General features: G+C 42.5%; 2 protein-coding genes across 3 annotated transcripts in view; one reads left to right on the plus strand and one right to left on the minus strand.

Moving 5' to 3' along the window:
• The window catches only part of NPR3 (natriuretic peptide receptor 3), a 66,370-nt gene that overhangs the window by 28,938 nt on the left and 15,782 nt on the right, over positions 1–21,650 (plus strand). The gene's annotated exons all lie outside the window — the stretch shown is intronic.
• On the minus strand, positions 1,607–19,685 carry CCDC167 (coiled-coil domain containing 167). The gene is given in 5 exon segments (XM_060145924.1): positions 1,607–1,920; positions 1,923–2,130; positions 18,101–18,261; positions 19,333–19,394; positions 19,681–19,685. Coding segments are annotated over 5 exon segments (504 nt in total). The 3' UTR covers positions 1,607–1,852.

Below are 21,650 nucleotides of genomic sequence, written 5' to 3' on the forward strand. Positions count from 1 at the left end.
CATCTCATCCCTGGAATGTATTGATATTTATCTTATAATTGGACATTTGTATCTTTGAACCACCTTCATTACTAGAGTTTTCTAACTTTAATAATCTCTGCACTCCTGGAATAACTCTGCTCTCTCTCTATACCAAGTCTTAAACTCCTCGATTTCCCAGTTCATATCTTGGAGAATATAATTGTGGTTGAACCTGTACAAGTTTGCCTTGGTGGAGATTTCCATGCTGGGTTGTCTCAAAGGCTATTGGCAGCCTGTAGATTAGGCTCTCTAGGTTGGAAGTCCACTCCTGTTTCACTCATCTCTGGTGGGTAGTTGGGCGGGTACACGTGTGCGATGCAATGGAAAATAGGATTGCTTAGGGCTGGGCTATCATTGGGGCTCTGGGTGTTGCATGTACTGTAATTGTCTCGTTATTACCACATGTATCTAGGACAGTGTCTCCGCCATTCCTTTGGGTACTATAATAGTATTTTTAAAAGTATATTTGTCCTTTTACTAGTGAACCTGGTGGAAACCTTATCTATTCTGATGCATAATCTTTTTTTTTTTTTTGATGCATAATCTTTTAATAGGGCCCATTATATTGGGAGATGGTATAGCCTGATGGTGAAGTGTGCAGGCGTGGGGTTTCACAGACCTAGCTCTGCGTCTTACTGTTTTGGTCTTGAGCATGTTTCTGAAACTGTGCCTTAGTTTACTGACTCTAAAATGGGGATAAATAATTTTTAACTGACAAGGTCACTGAAAGAACTCAAGCATTGTATATAAATAATATTGAACACAATGCCAAGCACTAAGTAAATATTCAATACATGGTAGCCATGATTTCTCTTACTTTTGTTTCTCATATTCCAGGCCAACGTAACAATGTATATGAGACTTCTGCATGTCAGTGTTCTCCCCAGCACCCCTGCTCATCCTTCAGAAGTTAACTCAAACACCACTCTCTCAGGATGTCTTTTCCTGACACTCCAGACAAGTCTCACACACTCCGCTCCTTTCTATCATAGCATGCCTCTCTGGTTGTAACCACACGTCTATGTGTGGGATTTTTTTAAGTTAACGTTGGCCTCTTTTGCCAGACAGTAAGTTCCATGACAGCAGCAACCATGTCTGTTTCTGTTCACTCTTGCATCCCCCTTACTGTATGCTTGGCACATAGGACGCAGCCGATAAATGTAATCTATTATTATTATGCTTATTATTTGGGGTTATTACTGGACCAGAAGACATCAAATCCAAGCCCCTTCCTGTACAGTGGTGAAAACTGAGGCCCAGGGAGGTGAGGTGGCTTTTCCAAATGTAACCGCTATATTGCAGTCAGTACAACAATGCTGGGTGGTGACAGAGTCCTGTGCTTAGACCTTATCAGGTACACAAAGCCAGGAGTTCAGATCCACTTATACTGTGGGAGATGGTACTGGGGGGTAGTAATGGGTTTTTACAGTGGGGATTCTGAAGACCTTCTAGTGGGCGGCATCAGAAATCTGAAGTTAGAAGTAAAGCCCCACTGGAGAGGCCGTCAGATATCAGTGGGACTCCCAGCGTGGCTCAGACAAGTGCTTGCCAAGTGTCTGTCTAGCCTCCTCTGGTGGGGTTTTGTCTTGCAGCCAGGGTGGTCTTTACTGCCTTTCCCTTGGGCTAAGCCAGCACAAAGTCCTTCTGGAGACTCAAGCCCCACAGCAGGAATGGGAGGCGAGAGGGGCTGGGCTGACAGGAAGCCCTGCTGCGATGTCTGGGTCAGGCAGAAATGGCCCTTGTACCTTGGCCCTCTTGAGGCTTGACGGGCCTGCTTGGCCGTGACCACGGTGCTGAGGGGAAGCCTGTGCTGACTGGAGAAATCTCAGGCTCACAGGGTCCAGTAGGCGTCGATGAGGGTCCGAAGGAGGAAGATGGCCACCGACAGCAGCATGTTTTCCGGTTCTCCTGCCGAAGCAGCTGCAGCTCCTTCTCATAGTCGGAGGCTTTGTTCATTGGGCTGCTTTTCTCCTTCTCCAGAAACCTCCTGGCCTCTGAGCCCAGCTCCGCCCCGTAGAGCCTGGAGTTCACAGCCTCCAGGTCCCTCCGACGTGACAGCTTCTTCTCCAGCCCATCGATCTCTAGGGCGATGCCCAGATTCTCCAGCTTCTTTTTTTTTTTTTTGCGTTACGCGGGCCTCTCACTGTTGTGGCCCCTCCCATTGCGGAGCACAGGCTCCGGACGCACCGGCTCAGCGGCCATGGCTCACGGGCCCAGACGCTCCACGGCATGTGGGATCTTCCCGGACCGGGGCACGAACCCGTGTCCCCTGCATCGGCAGGCGGACTCTCAACCACTGCGCCACCAGGGAAGTCCTCCAGCTTCTTTTTAGTCATGTTACTTGCCGGGTTCCCGGAGTCATTACTGGACGCTCTCTGGTGGTTTATATTGGGTCGCCCACATGTGCAGTGGCTCTCACTCCAGGGTGTCTGGATGGAGCTGTTTGGCCTCTGCCACCGAATTGTTCCAATTCTAGAGCACTGGTATTTGGTTTTAGAATGCGCTGTGTGGTGGCCAAGCCAAGATTAGTTGCATCCCCTGACTCCTGGTCAGTGGCTTTCTTTATCCACTACATCAGTCTGACCTTTTTAACAACAATGTGCCCAATATGGGGGCAAACCCATGACCCGAAGATTAAGTGTCTCAGGCCCTACAAGCGAGCACAGGCAGGAGTGCTTCCTTCCTTTTCCTGCCCCCTGCCTGCCCAAACACACACTTTTAACATATCAGTTTCTCTTTACTCTTTCACATACTTGACAAAGTCCAGCTAGGACTCCGTCTCCTCTCCATCTGCAGCGATCTATTTTGCCTGTTTTCTTCTGAAGTGTAAACCACCATTTCCTAAATCAGCAGATGCTGTTTATTGAGCACCCCAGGGACCACGGCTGTGAACTTGATCCTGGACCATGTAATGGTCCCATCTTGGGTGGGATCTTCATCACCTAAAAATACTTGAGCAAGTATATAAATATCCATGGCCGTGAGCTCTGGGAGGCTACAAGAGCTGCATTCCTGTGACAGCACAGATTGGAAACATCATTCACTTCAGTGTCAGCACTCTGACACACTGATGGCATTCGCACAAGTCTGGACAGTTTATCTTGCAGTAGACCAAATGTGGCACATGTGTGAAAATATCCATGTTTCTAGAGAAATGAAGTCAAACACGGTGGAGTGGGTTCACTTAGTTCGTTAGTAGGAGGCTCCCTCCAAATTCATCCGACTTTCCATGACCTCTTTAAGTGGATGAGGGTTTCCTGAGTTAGGGTGCATTAACTCTTTACAATTCTGTGCAACATTTTGTACGTAAGGGCACGTGTGTATATTTCTGGAGAGAGGGGCCAGCACCCTTCATCTGATTTTTAATGGGGTCCATGTCACAAAAAGGTAAGAATCATTGAACTAGACCAGAGTTAGTCAGCATACCGTTTGACCAGTTACTGTCCCAAGCCCTATTTATTCCTACGGATAGGGTACAACATTGTGCAAGCAGGACTGCATTGAAAAATCACTCCCCTGGAAGAAAATGAAGAGACACCTGAATGCGCTAACATTTTTTAATCTTATATTCTAAAAACATTAGTTTTATTTCTGAGATGAAAGAGATACTAATTCATTTATTTATTCCTTCATTCTGAACTAGGGAGTCAGTCCAGTCTTTACAACTACCAGTGTTTTCACATGAGATCTTTAAGAGGTAGACTGTAGACTTAACTTTGTCCCAGCTACTATTTCTCAGTTTAGACTGAGCCAATGTTGGAGACCTCTTTTCCCCTCTGGCAGCTGCTCTGACTTCTCGGTCCTGTAAATCCCACTCTTGGCTTTGCCCCATTCTCCTATTGTGTTTGGCACTTCTGAGACCCATTCACTGGCTGGCCCTTTAACAGTTGGCTCTGCCCTTGGGTGAAGCTCACCCTCTTTCCTTGATGTTGTAGTTGTTTAAATCAAAACGATACATGATTTTCTAGATTGAATACAATGAAAGAAGACCCACACTGAATTAAAAATGAATTCATAATACTCTGAGAGTTAAGGCAAACACAAGTCTCCCATTCTGCTCTTCTCCACTCCTGACTGCCATTCTTTGGAGGCCATAATCCTTAACGTTTTTATTGGCCTCTGCTGTTTCCCTTTGTATTTCCAAAATAGCTTATCTATATTGATGTTTTGAATATTAAAAATTTTGATATTATTTTGTGATTTTGTAAAATGGAAAAAGATTTAGCTCCTTTATACACTCTTCCTCTACCAATACTTTTTCCTCCCATCCTCCCAATATTTTGTGACATAATTTTTAGTTAAAGGTATAGTCACAAAATAAAATTTGAAGCTAAAAAAATAGAGCTTTTATTATTATGACTGCATATATATGTATATGTATTTACAACTGAATCATGTAGTGTTCTATGATTACATTTGTTTTCCTGCCTAGCTTTTTGTTTTTTCTGCAGTTAGTAATTTCCTTGGTTTTTTATTTGCTTCCATGTAATTCTCACTATTTCATTCTTATTCCCTCAGCCAAAAATTTTGGATAATGACGTTTCTTTTTTCCCCCCTTTGTCTTCCTGCTCTAGTTTAGAGTAATTGCTTTATTCAGTATCAACCTTTAGTTCTCTCCTGTACTGGATCCTCTTTTTCTTGGATATCAAATCTCCTTCTTTGTTGAATTTCACCTTAGTTTTGAAGGACAGGGGTACAAGGATTCTTCAGTATATGCAAATCAATCAATGTGATACACCATATTAATAAATTGAAGAATAAAGAGAACCAGCTTTTAGTTTCATTGATTTTTGCTATTGTTTTCTTTGTTTCTATTTCATTAATTTCTGCTCTGATTTTGATGATTTGTTTCCTTCTACTAACTTTGGGTTTTGTTTGTTCTTTTTCTCTAATTGCTTTAGGTGTAAGGTTAGGTTGTTTATTTGAGATTTTTCTTGTTTCTTGAGGTAGGATTGAATTGCTCTAATCTTCCCTCTTAGGACTGCTTTTGCTGCACCCCATAGGTTTTGGGTCATCGTGTTTTCATTGTCATTTGTTTGTATATAATTTTTGATTTCGTCTTTGATTTCTTCAGTGATCTCTTGGCTATTTAGTAGCATATTGTTTAGTCTCTATGTGTTTGTGTTTTTTTTACAGTTTTTTTTTTCCTGTAATTGATTTCTAATCTCACAGTGTTGTGGTCAGAAAAGATGCTTGATATGATTTCAATTTTCTCCTGCTGAGAGAGGAGAAATTTACTGAAACTTCATTTGTGACCCAAGATATGATCTATCCTGGAGAATGTTCTGTGTGCACTTGAGAAGACAGTGTATTCTGCTGTTTTGGGATGGAATGTCCTATAAATGTCAATTAAATCTATCTGGTCTATTGTGTCATTTAAAGCTTGTGTTTCCTTATTTATTTTCTGTCTGGATGATCTGTCCATTGGTGTAAGTGAGGTGTTAAAGTCCCCCACTATTATTGTGTTACTGTCAATTTCTTCTTTCATGGCTGTTAGCATTTGCCTTATGTATTGAGGTGCTCCTATGTTGCGTTCATAAATATTTATAATTGTTATGTCTTCTTGGATGGATCCCTCGATCATTATGTAGTGTCCTTCCTTGTCTCTGTGACAGTCTTTATTTTAAAGTCTAGTTTATCTGATATGAGTATTGCTACTCCAGCTTTCTTTTGATTTCCATTTGCATGGAATATCTTTTTCCATCCCCTCACTTTGCCTGTATGTGTCCCTAGGTCTGAAGTGGGTCTCTTGCAGGCAGCATATATATAGGTCTTGTTTTTGTATCCGTTTGGCCAGTCTGTGTCTTTTGGTTGGAGCATATAATCTGTTTACATTTAAGGTAATTATCAATATGTATGTTCCTATTACCATTTTCTTTATTGTTTTGGGTTTGTTTTTGTAGGTCTTTTTCTTCTCTTGTGTTTCCCGCCTAGAGAAGTTCCTTTAGCATTTGTCTTAAAGCTGATTTGGTGACGCTGAATTCTCTTAGCTTTTGCTTGTCTGTAAAGCTTTTGATTTCTCCATTGAATCTGAATGAGATTTTGCTGGGTAGAGTAATCTTGGTTGTAGGTTTCCCCCTTTCATTACTTTGAATATATCCTGCCACTCCCTTCTGGCCTGCAGAGTTTCTGCTGAAAAGTCAGCTGAAAACCTTATGGGGATTCCCTTGTATGTTACTTTTTGCTTTTCCCTTGCTGCTTTTAATATTTTTTCTTTGAATTTAATTTTTCTTAGTTTGATTAATATGTGTCTCGAAGTGTTTCTCCTTGGGTTCCTCCATTTTTTCAACTCTTCCAACTTCTTTTATTTTCTGTGATTGCCACAACTTTATCTTCCAACCTGTCTACTGAATTTTTAATTTTTGATATCATATTTTTAATTTACAAGACCTCTTTTTGGTTCTCTTTTTAAAAAATAACACACTGACCTTGTTTCCTGGATGCAATATCTTCTTTTCCTGAGTATACTCTTTCATCAGTTCTAGAATATACTTCGTTCACATTTTAACTTATCTAAAGTTGAGATTCATTTTATAATTGGTGGGCTGTCATAATTTTTTCTTTCTAAGGGCACATATAATAAAGGTGCTTCATATAATTGCAGATATTTCATCTTTGTTGAGATTTTTTTAAAGTTTTCTTTTACTTCCTGCTTGCCTATTTCTTTCAAATTCCTTTCTAAAAATATTCATTTTGAATTCTTTCTCTTTCATATTATAAGCTTTTCTTAAACTGTTGGTAATCCTTATCTAAGTTCTGTGTGCATGGGAACTTGTCTAGTGGTGGACTTTATTGTAGGGTGATAACATGTCAAGTTGGCTTTTTCAAAGGGTTATCCCAAATATGATTATGTGAGGGTTGTTTCTCTTAGGCTGGTCAGTTTCAATAAATAATTCTCCTCCAAATAACTTCTTGAGAGTCATAAGCCTGCCCTACATTCTGGGAGCCTAGAAAGGGGGGACTCTCACCTTTAGGACTGAGGACTTTTCACTTACACCTCAATTTTCAGTATTATGCTTCACCCAATCTGCAGCTGTGCCTTGTACCCTCCCAGTCGGATCTTCGTGTCAACATATTCAGACAATAAATCTCCTGTCTTCTGCCTGGATAGGAAGGGACAGTTTCTTCTCTGTTTAAGGCTTGGGGGTGGGGGGATCTGACATTTAAGTGCTTCTTGTACAGATTTTCAACTAATCCCAGTATTTCCAACCCCACTGCATCCCTGCCTCCAGAGGTAACTAGTGTCTCCAGGTTAGAGCCTCTGGACTGGAGTTCTTTGCTTCTTGTTGGAATTCCCTGTCACGCTCCCATGCACACTTGGATTTAGGTTTCTCAGGTCTGTTGAGTCACCTACCCCTTTCCAACTTCCAAACTTTTTTTGACTTTCCTCATCTACTATTTCCTTCCTGTACTCTTTCAACTGGTAAACTTACATCTTAAAAATTTCATTGTCATTTTAGTGGGGATTTTGCAGGGAATGTATGTTTCAATGGTTGTGACTTACTGAAGTCTCTCAGTACCAGGCAAGTATGCAGAGATGGTGGCGCCATCTTTATTTTTTGGGGGTGGTGGTGGTTGTGGTGATCTGGTTACATTCAAAGCAAAGAAGGAAGAGGAAGGGAGAGACAGAGTGTGTGTTTGAGAGAGGGGGTCAGTGTATTTCTTTTAGTCCAGAATGCTCTTGCTTCTTTAGAAATTCCCACTTGGTTACAGCTTCTCTTCTAGTGGCTACTTAATCTTGATTTATTAGCTCAGTGCTTTCTTTCTTACCCTCACAGATATGCCTGCCCTCTGTGATTCTTCAAAAGCAGTTGTACAGAAGCAACACACATGAACAATAATATATACTCACTAAGAAAAGGCTTGTTCTTTTACAGGTTTGTCGTACTAGTGTATGAAGACTTTATTTTACTCTGTGTCCAGGGCTAAACTGTTTCTTCTAATACAGCTCTTATGCCAGTGTCATTGGAAAAAGGAACACGTATAGGAATATCATCTAGGAATCCTGGTGCCAGTGTAAGTAGAAGTTTAGGTTTTAACGTGGATTTTTTAAAAAGCTAAGTTTTAAGGTTAAAAAATGGAATATTTACATAAAAATAATGGGACCTGTTTGTGTCCTGGTGGGTTATTTGTAATTTATCACAATGCAGTGGTAGCAATTTTGCACCCTTTCTAGAATCTCTTAGGACTCTCTTATTGTACAACAAAATACTTCAGAAAAAAGTGAAAACATTGGAAGACATAAACTTGTATAGAGGGTTCCAACAGGGGACTCAGTCACCTTCCAGTGCAACCTTGGGTAGTAGAGACCATCTCCTCTGAAGAGGATCTGTTCCCTAGTAATCTCCAATGTTGCAGACAGCATTATTCTAGAACCAAAGGCAATCCAGCTGGGAAAGGAGCTGTAGGAGAGAAGGCAGCGCTCCTGACCCTGGACTTGGGCTGAGAAGGCCCTTGGCTGGGTCCCTTTACTTCTTAGGGCTTCCTCTGTTGTAAAACCAGAGATTGGGGCCACCACCTCAAGGGGCTTTCCCATTCCCAGGTTTCTGTTATTATATGTTGAAAGTGTTTTTCTAACTTTAGTCTTAATTTAGATGTTGTTATTTCATTGTCAATATCTGGATATGGAATTTACTTACCCTTTATTGAAAAATCACAATGTAACAATCATCACAACCCACCCACCTGCATTTTAGGAGAATTTTATTCCAGTAAAGTATTCTGCTGCTTATAACATTATATCATAAAAGTCTCTTGGAAATTTTCATTACTCCAGCTTTAAAATACAAAGGACCAACTTTTCTTCAGCTCCAGACTGGTCACCGTTCTGCAGCCTGAAACCCTTTGTATATGCAAAACTCATCTTTGTGTACACAAACTAAGTAATTGCAATGTTCTGTGTCCAATTTGCATTTGCAGGGATCCAGCTGCAAGTGTCGTTTTGCAAACACAAAATTAGAGCCTGGTTTTTAAGAGTGGTTTAGATGCATTTTTTAAAAAAGTATTTCTCCAGTTAATCTCAGCGATGGCTTTTTGATGTTGTTGTTAAAGAAAGGTGTTTTAGTTATAGAGAATGTGCAGAGTCCATTTTTTTAATGAAATAATGCTGCACCCTTGGTACTCTGGCTTTCAAATTCAGTTTCATACTTCTTAATGCGACCTCTGTTCTTGACTTGGGGTAGAATTTGGTAAATGCTGTTTTTATTTCTAACCAGGTATTCTGAGCAGGAGGTGATTTTATAACCTTGGATATTTGCTCATTTGAGGTTAGCAGGCCACCCATAGCTTGTTTTTTCTCCTTATTTAAAAGTTGAAAATTTAACTAATTAAACAAATATTCCGGCAGTGTCTGATGCACAGCAGAATTGTTAGGGAGGTGGGATGTGTATTGGGCCATCCCTCCCTCCCAGGTTTCCCTCTGACACTCGAAAACGAAATGGGAGCCTGGAGCCTGCAGCTTATCTAGCCACAGTATTTGAAAAGAGACAAGGTTTAATAAGTCATTGTTTAGATAGGCCAGGCATTACATTTTGGAAAGTCCAAAATGTTGAGAAACAACACTCTCATTTCCTTCAATGAGGGGAAGGCCCAGCAGTAAAGCTGTCTAATCCAGCTTGTGTTTTGACACTGGTTTTCCACAGATGCAGTGTGGGAGGTGTTATCAGTTGAGAAGTTATCAGCTCATCAGTGAAATCTTGGCCGGGCACTTCCCCCCTTATTGTCTTATATACTATCATTTAATTGGAACTGGATACTCTTTTTTTTTTTTTTTTTTTTTGCGGTACGCGGGCCTCTCACTGCTGTGGCCTCTCCCGTTGCGGAGCACAGGCTCCGGACGCGCAGGCCCAGCGGCCATGGCTCACGGGCCCAGCCGCTCCACGGCATGTGGGATCCTCCTGGACCGGGGCACGAACCCGCGCCCCCTGCATCAGCAGGCGGACTCTCAACCACTGCGCCACCAGGGAAGCCCGGAACTGGATACTCTTACTGAAAATTTTCAGTTAGCTCTTCAGTAAAACTAATGAAAGAGAAAAAAAAAATGCAGCGGACGCAAGCAGTATTTGCCCCACTTCTGGTGAGGGTGTGCACAGGCAGCCTTTTGTGTCTGCCAGGGCTGCATCAGAATAGGAGAGTACCCCCAACACCACCCTGCCCTGGGCCCTCACCCCCTTTTCTTTAAAGTCAGCCAGGGAATAATTTGTCCAAATGAAAAGGCCCTTTCCGGCACTGGAGGGCTTTGCTAATTGTATTTGAAAGACTCAAAGCAAACCACAAGTTGGCTTTTAACAAGAGAAAAGTAATGTGTTCACATACCAACATATTAATAAGATTAGTTTTATTAGGAAGATGTAATCAGGCAGAATAAGGACTGCAAGAGGAATGGCTTTTTAAAAGCCATTCTTTTATTTTCTAGCTAAAGAAATACCAGTCGGCTTTCAAAACACATTTAAAGAAAGATGTACCGAAATCTAAAAAAATACATCAATTTCACTTTCTTGACATAAAAGGGAAAAATGTTTTAAAATTGTTTATTTCTGTAACTTTTAAATAGCTTTAGTTGTGCTAAATTAGAATAGTAAAACAACTTGGGAATCTCCTGGCTAAAGTATTTTTGTTTGATTGTAAATAGGTATCCATTTACTTGTGATTTCTACATATTGGCAGGCGTGGATTTATTAATTGCAAAAATGCTGTTGAACTGGTGCAAGTGGAAAATGTTCAAGGAGAATCCACAGCACCCCACTTGGAAATGATTTTTCCAAGCAGTAGACTTCATTTTGACCTTTCAAAAGACAATCACTGCATTTTTTTTTTCCCATTATATGCAGTGATGTAGTTTCAGTTAGAAAGCTATTTTGCAATAATGGTGACAATGTACTCAAATGCGCATGACTAAAATAGCAATGCAGTGTGGAAATAAGTTTCACAATCCAAAAGCCAAGCTATTTTCCTTTGTTTTTCTTCCTGTATCGTCACTGAATGGAGTAGAAGGGCGTTTCACGCATTTGGCCAAACTCTTTACAGCAGAAGTACATTCTTTCTAGAAGAGTCAGGTCACTTAAAATATGGACTAGAGATGCATTACCAGTTCAGCTTGCAGAAAGAACATACATCAGCTCGAACAGTTATACCCATTAGCATAAGTGCAGAAGCATGGGGCAAAACTGGAGAGGATGAAAGCTCAGAGTTCTTTTTTCTGCCTTTCTCCTCCCTTCCAACATCTCTGTGCTCTGGGGGCCTCAGCAGCCTTCTTTCTCCACTTGGTGAGGAATTCATTTCCACAAAGATATTGGGGGTTCAGTAGATTAGCTTTACCAGGATATTTCATTTCAATGGAAAAGGAAGGCAACATAAGTAAACCTAAAGGTGATACTTTTCTGTTCCGTGGAGGAGATGAGTGAGTCTTTCAAATGCCAGGCTTTAGTCTTTCTGCCAGAGAGCTCTGCTCAGGAAACATTTATTTAGTCGGGCCACCCTGTGGCTAGAGCAGCGTGGTACTTTCTAAACTTACGTGAAGCTTTGCATTTTACTAATAGAGCAGCAGCAAGATGGCTGCATTTCCCATAATTTGACAGGAACCAGAGAGGAGTGCCCATGTGTTCAGCCTTCCAGCTTGGAAGAGGGGAGGGAGGCCGATGGGCCCCGTCGGCGTCGTTGGCCGCTGCACTAACAGAGGACTCTTGGTGTTTGATGCTGACTGCAGCCACAGTTTTGAAAGTCCGTGGGCAGAGTTGGGTTCATAAGGCCTGGACATTGATGCTTCTGTCCCTGTGAGTGGATATGGCGGAGGAGCCCAAGGTAGTGGTTCAGTAAATGTTAATTGATAGGCATTAAAACAATCGGCGATCCGGGGGCATGCCACCTTGTGTGCCGAAGACGTTAATCTGTGAAATGGAGAAAACCACACCAGGTTGCTCTTGGAAGTTATGAAGAATGATCGTAAAGGGGTTTTCGAAGCTTAAGCGCTTTGACTGATAGTGTCCGAAGAAAACAGCCCCAGCTGCAGAGAGCAGAGCATCTCCGTGGCCCTGTGAGCAGTGTGCAGCAGCAGTGTCAAATGGCATCCTTTCTGGGGTCCAGCCAATTGTTAAAAGGGAGGAACTAGAATAATATATTGCTGGGGGCTCAACCCCTTCCTGGTTATGAAATTCAAAAGTGACTTAAGCTGTAGGAAATTATTTTGGATTAGTCTTTATAATCTGATTTCCCCCCTGGAGAGAACTTGCTTCATTTTATAAGGTTCTAAAAATCTTTTTTTTTCTTTTTTTAAGACAAGAGGCATCAGCCACCGTGTCCCTCTCTCTTCTTTTTTTAAAAAATTTTATTTATTTATTTTTGGCTGCGTGGGGTCTTCATTGCTGCGCGCAGGCTTTCTCTAGTTGCGGCGAGCGGGTGCTACTCTTCATTGCGCGGGCTTCTCATCATGGTGGCTTCTCTTGTTGTGGAACATGGGCTCTAGGCGCACAGCCTTCAGTAGTTGTGGCACACGGGCTCAGTAGTTGTGGTTCACGGGCTCTAGAGTGCAGGCTCAGTAGTTGTGGCGCACGGTCTCCGTTGCTGTGAGGCATGTGGGATCTTCCCGGACCACGGATCGAACACATGTCCCCTGCATTGGCAGGCGGATTCTTAACCACTGCGCCACCAGGTAAGTCCTGGTTCTAAAAATCTTGCTCCCACAGACTGTGGTTTACAGATAGGGAGGAGATGAGCAGAGAATTTGTGTGTGTATAATGAACAATTTAACAATTGGCCTAAATTTGGGGACCTGTATTATTCCCTTTACCGTTATCTCTATGTGGCATAATTACTAAATCACTGAAGTCAGCCAGCTTTGTTTTTACCCTGTCCTAAAGATCTTAAAGAGATTTCATTTATTAGTAAATAGTCCTGCATCAGATCGGCACTCTAATTTGCCCATCGTTGCTCTACAAACTACATTCATTTCAATTTGGGGCCATTTTCTCTTTTCGTAACTCAGCAGTGACTGAAATATACTCAGCAGTATATTTATGGTAGCCCTATGTCTAAGAATTTCTTGGGTAGAACAGATTTCAGATACAGCACATATGCCCTCTAGATGCACATGCGTTTTTGTTGATCATTTGACCCTATGTATCACCAGGCATACAGTTAAGCCTGCAGACGGTTGTTCATTGAACCTGTATGCCCACCATTGCACACTTACTGAGCGCCTCCTTCAGGCAAGGCATTGTGTCTTGTGAGGACAATTCATCACTTGTGTGGGTGGCTCTTGAAGGATGGGTAAGAAGAGGTGGGTGCAGAAGAGCCTCCTCAGAGAGGCTAATATAGGGAATCCCAGCTTAGAAGAAGGAGGCAGTAGACACATTTAGGGAATAGTGAGCAAAATCACCTGCCTTGAATGAGGGGATTTTTGTAGAGGAGGAGTTTGGAAAGGTCTCTCTTTTTTGAAATTTGCTCCTCCCTTGGCTGCCAAGACACCACCGTGTCTAAGTTCTCTGCCTACATTGTAGACTTTCCTGGTCTCCTTTCATGACTCCCCTTTTCCACTGGTGTTTCCCAGATTCTTTCCTTGGCCCTTTTTCTTCTCTAAACACTTTCTGGGCAGCACATCCACTCGCCTGGGTGGGATGTTCATCTTGATGTGGATAACACTTAAATTTCTATCTCCAACTCCAGCCTGTCTTTGAGTGGCAGACCCCGAGTTCCAATTGCCCATTGGCACCTCTGCCTGAATAACACTGTGTCTACCTGCCTCATCCTTTCATTCAGAACTGCTCCATTCTGAGCTCTGCTGGACCAAGCCTAGAGGGGGAGTCAAGGAGGATGGAGCTCCGAGTTCAAAGAACTTATTCTGCATGCAGAAGAAAGTAGAAAGTAGGAGACTGTAGTCAAAAAGAGATTTTCAAGGATTTTGAAAGTAGAGCAGTTCTGGGTGATGATAAGATCTTTGCTACTCAAAGGGTGGTCTATGGACCAGTGGCACCAGCATCACCTGGGAGACTGTAGAAATGAGGAGGTGTAGTGCTCTATCCCTCAGACCTGCTGAATCAGAATCTGCATTTGAACAAGATTTGCAGGTGAACTGTGTGCACAGTTCTGAGAAGCTTTGGCCTAGGGTATGTGCATGAGAGTGAATTGATGAAGTTCAGTGGAGATGAAGTGTTCAATGTTCAATGTTCAATGAATGGATAATGCACAGGGAGATTGAAATGGTTCAGTACGAATGCAATAATGTGGGTGGAGAGGAAGAATGTGAGCTGACTGCCAACCTTAATGCATTCATTATGCCCTGGGAGTGAGGGAGGGTCCTTGCGTCAGATGACAGTGATATTTGACATAGGATTATTGACGTCTTAGTTCTTTGAGAACAGAGCCTCTGATTAGGATTTTTCCCCTTTAAGTTCTGTGCCTCAGCTCTTAAAAAAGATATAGCAGATCTTTAAATAATGATGAATTGACTTTACGAGCAGTGGGCTTAAACAGATTAAGCCTTTTGGTCAATTTACATTGTTTTAAAGGGAACCTGGAGCTAACTTAAACAATCTGGTATCCAATATCACCTTTTCTCCCCCCTCCTTTGATTATACTTTCCTGACAGGTAATTAAAAATGTGTTTGCTAGGGCAAACTTCTTCGTTCTTCTTTTCTCTCTCTTGATGTGCATATAACATCTTGGAAATCTTATACGTGTTAGAGAACTCGTATTGATGCTCTATCCTTGGGTGTGAGTTTGGTCTTTGGAGGTGCCTTGCTTGATAGACAAATCAACACTGATGATGCAGGTACTGATTTGGAGCCAGGAGATTTGAGCTCCAGTCGCAGCTCTGTTCTTACTATCTGTGCAACGTTGAGTGAATCAGGCAACTATTACAGGCTTCAGCTTCTCGTTTACACAATATGCTGGTTGGACTATATGAGCTGTAAATTCCCTTCGAGTTGTAAACTTGTGATTCTGTAATTCTTTTAGGCTGTTAAGAATGCCTGTGAGGTTAACATGATGCAGCTCCCTAAGATGTGTACCCAAGGGTCTCTCTTGTATTGTGGCCAATATATTTATGAAACTCAGTGTCATTCTATCCATGATTCAAAATCATGATACATCTGCATCTAGAGTACTCTGCATAGTTCTGGTAACTTTCTTAAGAGAAACGAGTCTCCTCACATTAGTAGAATATGTTAGCCCTAAATGTTTTTAAAAAGAAATAGAGTATCTTTTAATTGCCCAAGGGAGTGAAACAATTTTCTTACGAAATAGATTTAAAAAGATCCATCTCTTTGAAACGTTGCACCATCCAACCTTGTGAAGACCATGGGGCATTTCTTGAAATCTGAAGACTTAACTGAATTCTCAAGCAGTAGACCTGAAGGGATACTTTCAGGATAATGACAAGGAATGACTATTTTTCCTGGTAGTTAGTAAGCATATGAAACTCATTACTTGCATATTTTCCAAAGGCTGTCTTAACATGGGTTCCAGAATGATTTAGATCAGTTCATTATGCTGGATCCCAAATGGGATTCAGAGCGTGTTGATCTTTTGGTGTGAGGCCCTATTCTTTAAAGTTGATATTGGCGATATACAAATACCTTTAAAGACTTATTCATTTAAAAATTAAAAATGAATTTAGTTCAGTGATAGAAAACAGAACTGGACTGGACAAAACATAAATGTTGACCTTATGATTATATATTTTCATATGTTCTTATAGAAGCTACTGTGGAAAATTTTCCACAATTTTCCGGACTTGGGATATTCATTTAGGGAATTAAGAAAATGTTTATTATGGGAAATTTTAAATACAAACAAAAATGGAGAGCACAGTATGTGAAACTCTGTGTCCTCACCACTCAGCTTCAATAATTAACCAAGTCAGTCTAATTTCATCTCTAACTTTTTTCCCACCCTTACCCCTCGGTGCCAGTAATTCTGAAGCAAATCTAAGGCATCCTCGTTTCATCTTAAGCATTTTAATATGTATCTCAAAGATAAGTTTATTATTTTATTTAATAAAATTTATACACAATGAAATCCATAGCTCTTGATTGTGCTATTTGATCACCTCTGATAAACGTGTATGTCCATGCAACTACTACTCCTGTTAAGATATAGGAGATTTGCAGGACCACATGCAGTTTCCTCATGTCCCTTTCCAATCAGTTTCTACCCCCATAAGCAACCACCCTCCTCCTCCCACATCTTTAATGAGCTATAATTGACAAATGAATTCATATAAATTGAAGGTGTACGACATAGTGATTTGCTATGTGTGTACATTGTGAAGTGATTACCACAATACGGTTAGTTAACACACCATGACCTCGTATAGTTACCTTTTCTATTTTTATTTTCTGGTGGTGAGAACATTTTAAGATTTACTCTCTTAGTAAATTACATGTATACAATACAGTATTGTTAACAGTAGTCACCATGCTGTACATCAGAGCCCCAGAACTTATTCATCTTATAACTGAAAGTTTTTACCCTTTTACCAACATCTCCCCATTTCTCCCACTCTCCAGCCTCTGGCAACCACCGTTCAACTCTCTTTTTCTATGAATCTGACTTTTTTAGATTCTACACAGGTGAGATCATATAGCATTGTCTTTCTCTGTATGGCTTATTTTACTTAGCATAACGCCCTCCAGATTGTCAAAATGGCAGGATTTCCATATTTTTTTATGACTAAATTCTATGTGTCTCTCTCTCTCACACATTTTCTTTAATCGTTCATCTGCCAGTGGACACAGTTGTTTCCATAGCTTGGCTATTGTGAAAAATGATGCCATGAACAGAGTGCAGTATCTCTTCTAGACACTGACTTCCGTTCCTTCAGATATATACCCAGAAGTGGATTAATAGGATTAATAGGCCTTTTTATTCACAGATGGGTCAGAAATCCTGATTCACTTGATCTGAGCTGCTGGTTTAAATATCTGCTTAACAGTTAGTGTGTTGCCTCATGTCCCCTCTCCTCTTTTCTTCTTCCATCTTCTGCCCTCTCATTCTGTCTCTAGGTGTGGGTTCTGTCCCTCCCTCATCTTCCAGTACATTGTTAGTCTTCTCTTTTATAGACCCTCGCTGGTCTTTCCAGCCTACGTGCTCAACTTGTAGAACTCCTCAACTATTAGCCGCTTAGAAGCAGAAACCAGAGCACAAAACTTTTACAACCTTAGCTGGCTGAACATATGTGCGAGTTGGATAGATGTCATAACTAGGCAAGACTGGTTTGGACCCCTACTTAAGAACTTGCCCACCCAACATTTTCTGCAGTTTTGACCCCATCCACCGACAAAGATCTCTCGTTTCTGTTTAGGATGTTAGTCAGAGTGTCTCTTATAGGATAATAACAGTGTCCATCTATGAAGGTTTTGTAAGGACTAAACACAGTAGAACTTAAATTCTATTAAGTTCAGCTCCTAGAATATAGGAGATGTTCAAGATCATAGTTAATACCTGGAAGTAAAGAGAACTGCTTGACTTTGTTCAATCTAGCATTTTGTAAACCTGTTTAACCATGATAGTGCTATTTCTAGAGCCATCTGTTAACATGTTAAGGAATGCTGCTGCTGTATGGAATCCAGCTTCGGAAACTCTGAATTAAGAATTGAACAAAATTAAGCTGCTGACTGTTCACAGTGAGTGAATAAACCAGAGCTGCTTGAACTGGGAGTCGGGCTTCTGGATCTTAACTCCGTCCTCACCACACCTTGAAACTGCTTGAATAAGAAGGAGAGGTTTCATTTTAAGACACAAGACAGAAATGAAAAAGAAAGTCATCCTGATACAAAGCCTAGATTTTTGCTTATCTCTTCCTTGTAATCACATCTCCAGGTGACTCGAGAGATTTAAGGAAAGCTGTCTGAAGTTCTCAGGCTCAGCTTTCAAGGATGTCGTCAAGGTGGATAGAGTAGAGTCTAGCCTTTCAGAAGGAGTGAGGCCAGAAATTGTCCCCCTGTGTCCCCCGGTCTCCATCTCACTCTGCCTTGGTCACCCCACTTGCAGTCTCGGGGCTGCCCCACCGTCCAGCAGAGTGAGCAGGACACTTGCTGCCTGCCTCGGCCCTTCCCCCTTGGGTTTGGTGTGTGTGTTTACCCACCTCGACATTGTGCCCGACAGGAACATAGACCCCTGGAAAGAAGGCCAGCAAGTGTCCAGAGCAGTCTGTGGGGGTCGGGTCCCCAGGCTTTCCGGAGGCACATCTGGTCGGGCACTGGTGGGACATGAAGGCCAAGGACAGACATTGCTCACCTGATTCATCTGAAAGCCAGAGACGATTATGTCATTAGGTATGTACATTTCTCAACTAAGCCTTCAAGAGTGATAGGTGATGAGAAGCATCCTCATATGACGTGTGTGTGGGACACATTCAAAGGGCACATGTATCAGATGACCGAATTCCCTGTATGAGCACTGGGAGAATTTTAAAAAGTCATTCTCATGCTTGCGCTCCACACCCACTAATTCCAGCAGCCCAGTTCCACGGAGTTCTCCTCCACCTCGTTTCTCGGGGCGGCTCTCCTGGCTGAGGTTGCCTCATGTAAGTGGATGCCGTCCACCAGCACCGCGGCACCTGCGCGCAGCCTGCGCTGCCGTTCCCGTCATTAGAAGGGCAGCCGATTGCGGTAGCGTGGGAGACACCTGAGGGGTCAGAACTTGACTTAATGATCTTCCCCGGGGCTGCTTTTGTTTAATGATCCATTTTGTTTTAGGTGATGAGAGAGAGAAAAAAATCTGCTTCTATTTGCATGCAGCCACACTTTAGGCTAGGAGACCCAAGTTAGTTTCCCAGTCTAGGGCATTACTATAGGGGCAGGGCTGAGCCTGGGATGGAGACAGTCATTTGGGCGACTTAGGGCCCATCCCCACCCCAAACAAGTCTGCCAGACGATATGGCAATTCTTCGGCCAAGCACAGGGCTGGACCCTGGCTCTCTCCCAGGTCTGCTGCCTGACTCTTGGTAAGTCACTTGCCCTTTGCATTTCCTCGGAGTTACTAGGATAAGGGTAAAAATGTACAACTTCACTTTCCTCAAGGCTAAAACAAGTCAGCAAGTGACCAAGTGTGAATTATACTTGGTATAGAAGGCCCAGTATAGAAGGCCCAGTATAGAAGAGGGGTGTATGCCAGTAAGAGTGAGAACCCCTCTTTTGATGTTGAAGAATTGGTGATATCACTTGATTTATGGAAGTTCCTGCTGTTGTTACTCTATATTGTAGATTTAAAATTTTATGTTTCAAAAGCAAATGGAATGAAAACAGATAGGATCTATACTTTTATTGTATGGAGGACATGTGTGCAGTGTTCATCAAATGCATAATGTCCTTTAACCTTCGGCCTCCCCATGCAGCATGGCCAGGCCACTTTCTTCTGTGTCTACCATCTCCAGTGGCCTAGGAGGGCAGGACAAGGTTCATTTTCAGGGTCTTATTACTAATACTTCAAGATGAAGCTGCCACTGTTTCTGCTGTGATAGGGAGAGGCAGGTCCTGGACCATCTCTCCTCTTATCTGCCTGCCATCAAAATGTCCTTGTCCCTGATCTCCCCTTTAACTGATGGGGACGTTAAGGCTCATGTCTTTTCAAAAGACTCTTAAGAAACACTGCCCCAAACCCTGTGCTCTCCTGATTTGCATTTGGAACCGTTGGTTTGTGGTGAGAAAGACAGAACCACCTTACGACATGCTTGAGTACATGTGAACACCACGAGCGAAGCCCTGGGAGAGCCTAGCCTTGTGCTTAACTCTGGTAGCTTTCTCCCACTGGTCTCCATCTGAGAGCTTTACAGGCTTTCTCAGGTATCCAGACGACCCTGGGAGCGAGATTACTGCCGGGTGGTCCACTCTCACTTTACAAGAACAGCTGAGGCATGTAGCATTCTCTGCTGTCTTGTTTGGAGCACAGGCATTGAGGAATTCACCTATGAATTTGTCTCCCCAAAGAGAAATGAGAAAGACTCTGCTCACTGTCACAGATAAGAGCCACGTCAGGAACGGCAACTCTTTATGCTCAGTTAAAAAAGAACTAGATTTCTTTTTTTTTTTTAATTGAAGGATAGCTGATGTACAATATTATATAAATTACTGGTGCACAATATAGTGGTTCATGATTTTTAAAGGTTATATGCCATTAATAGTTATTATAAAATTCTGGCCATATTCCCCACATTTCACAATGTGTCTTTGTAGCTTATTTTATACCTAATTGTTTGTACCTCTTAATCCCCTATTCCTATATTGCTCCTCCCTCCTTCCCTCTCCCCACTGTAGCCACTGGTTTGTCCTCTGTATCTGTGAGTCCGCTTTGGAAAAGAACTAGATTTGTATTCAGCTTTTCCCATGATAGAGAATTAAGAAGAAACTACACTAACAAATAGACATGGCTGACAGGTGCTATCAGGGAGAAAGGCCAAAGGCAAAAATGGCTTTCTTTTATGTGGAATAGCTGCCACTGGCCAGCACCAGAGGACAAAATCAAGGGAACTGAGACGAAATGACGGGACAGCATGCTTCCTTGTTCTGGGCAAACTCCCCAGAATGAGCGGAAGATGGTGAACGATTTCCATCTTGTTTGAACGAGAGACACTTTGATGCACAGCGCAAATCATTATCATCCTGGAGCTGGTCCCTCACGGGGGTCGACTTCACCAGCTGCCGTGTGTGGAGTCCATCTACGCACCAGTGGGGGGCGGCGGTGCTGTTTGGTGGAGACGAAACTCCTATGGCTCATGAACTGTATTTGTTCTCTTAACTCTGCCATCGAGCAGGGGAATGGCTGCATTTAGGAATTTAAGGAAGACTCATGGCTAAGGAAGGGCTTTCTGGCTAGAAATGAGGCTTACTACTAGAACAGGTCGGTCAGAAGAGGGAACGCCGTTTTCTTCCTTTAGTAACCACTGCCTGATCTGTCAGGCAGGAGTTTGAAGTCCCAGTGTTGTTCTGGCCAGAGGTGGGGGTGTGGGGGGGTGGGGGGGGACGGACCAGATGACCTCGTTCCTTTCAGCCTGGGGGCCAGCGGAAAGTGTTCCAAAGGCAACTTAATACTCTGGATTTATTTTTCTCCCTCATTTTTTAAAAAAATTGGCACTTCCAATTTTCAGTGTCTATAATGTGCTAATGGGCTTTCCTCCCATTAAAAAACACGTGTGGATGTGAGAATGTTCTCCTCGAGAAAAGACGGTCTCTGGGGTCTTGCTTCTGGCTTGAGGTCCTATGAGGTAGGTGTTATGAAACGTCCCCCGCAGCGGGCTGGGGTGTGAGTGAACCTCAGTGGGGGCCAGCAGCTCTCCTGCTAATTTTGGCAGGAGAGGGAGACACTCAGCCAATTTGAGAGGAAAGAAGGTAAATTTTGCATTTCATTTGCAAACCCAGATAAAATGAGTTTTTGGACACGAGCAGATATTGAGAGCCTATCTATTCTCTTCTACCATTAAGCCTGTGAGGACAGAAGTAATCCAAGTTCATGTTTTTCAGCCAGATAATTGTTCTTCCCATCCCGATTTTAGAGGGGGCAGCTCAGAGGGCGTATCAAGAAGGAAGGGAGCTCAAGAGCCAGACAGAGGGTGGTGCTGGGACACGTGTCCAGTGCTTTGGGTGGCCCGTGGCAGCGTGGCGGCCCAGGGTTAGGATTTTGAGAAAGAGGAGGGAGCG

The sequence above is a fragment of the Lagenorhynchus albirostris genome, chromosome 3 (genome assembly GCF_949774975.1).
Source record: "Lagenorhynchus albirostris chromosome 3, mLagAlb1.1, whole genome shotgun sequence".
Classification (NCBI taxonomy): Eukaryota; Metazoa; Chordata; class Mammalia; order Artiodactyla; family Delphinidae; genus Lagenorhynchus; species Lagenorhynchus albirostris.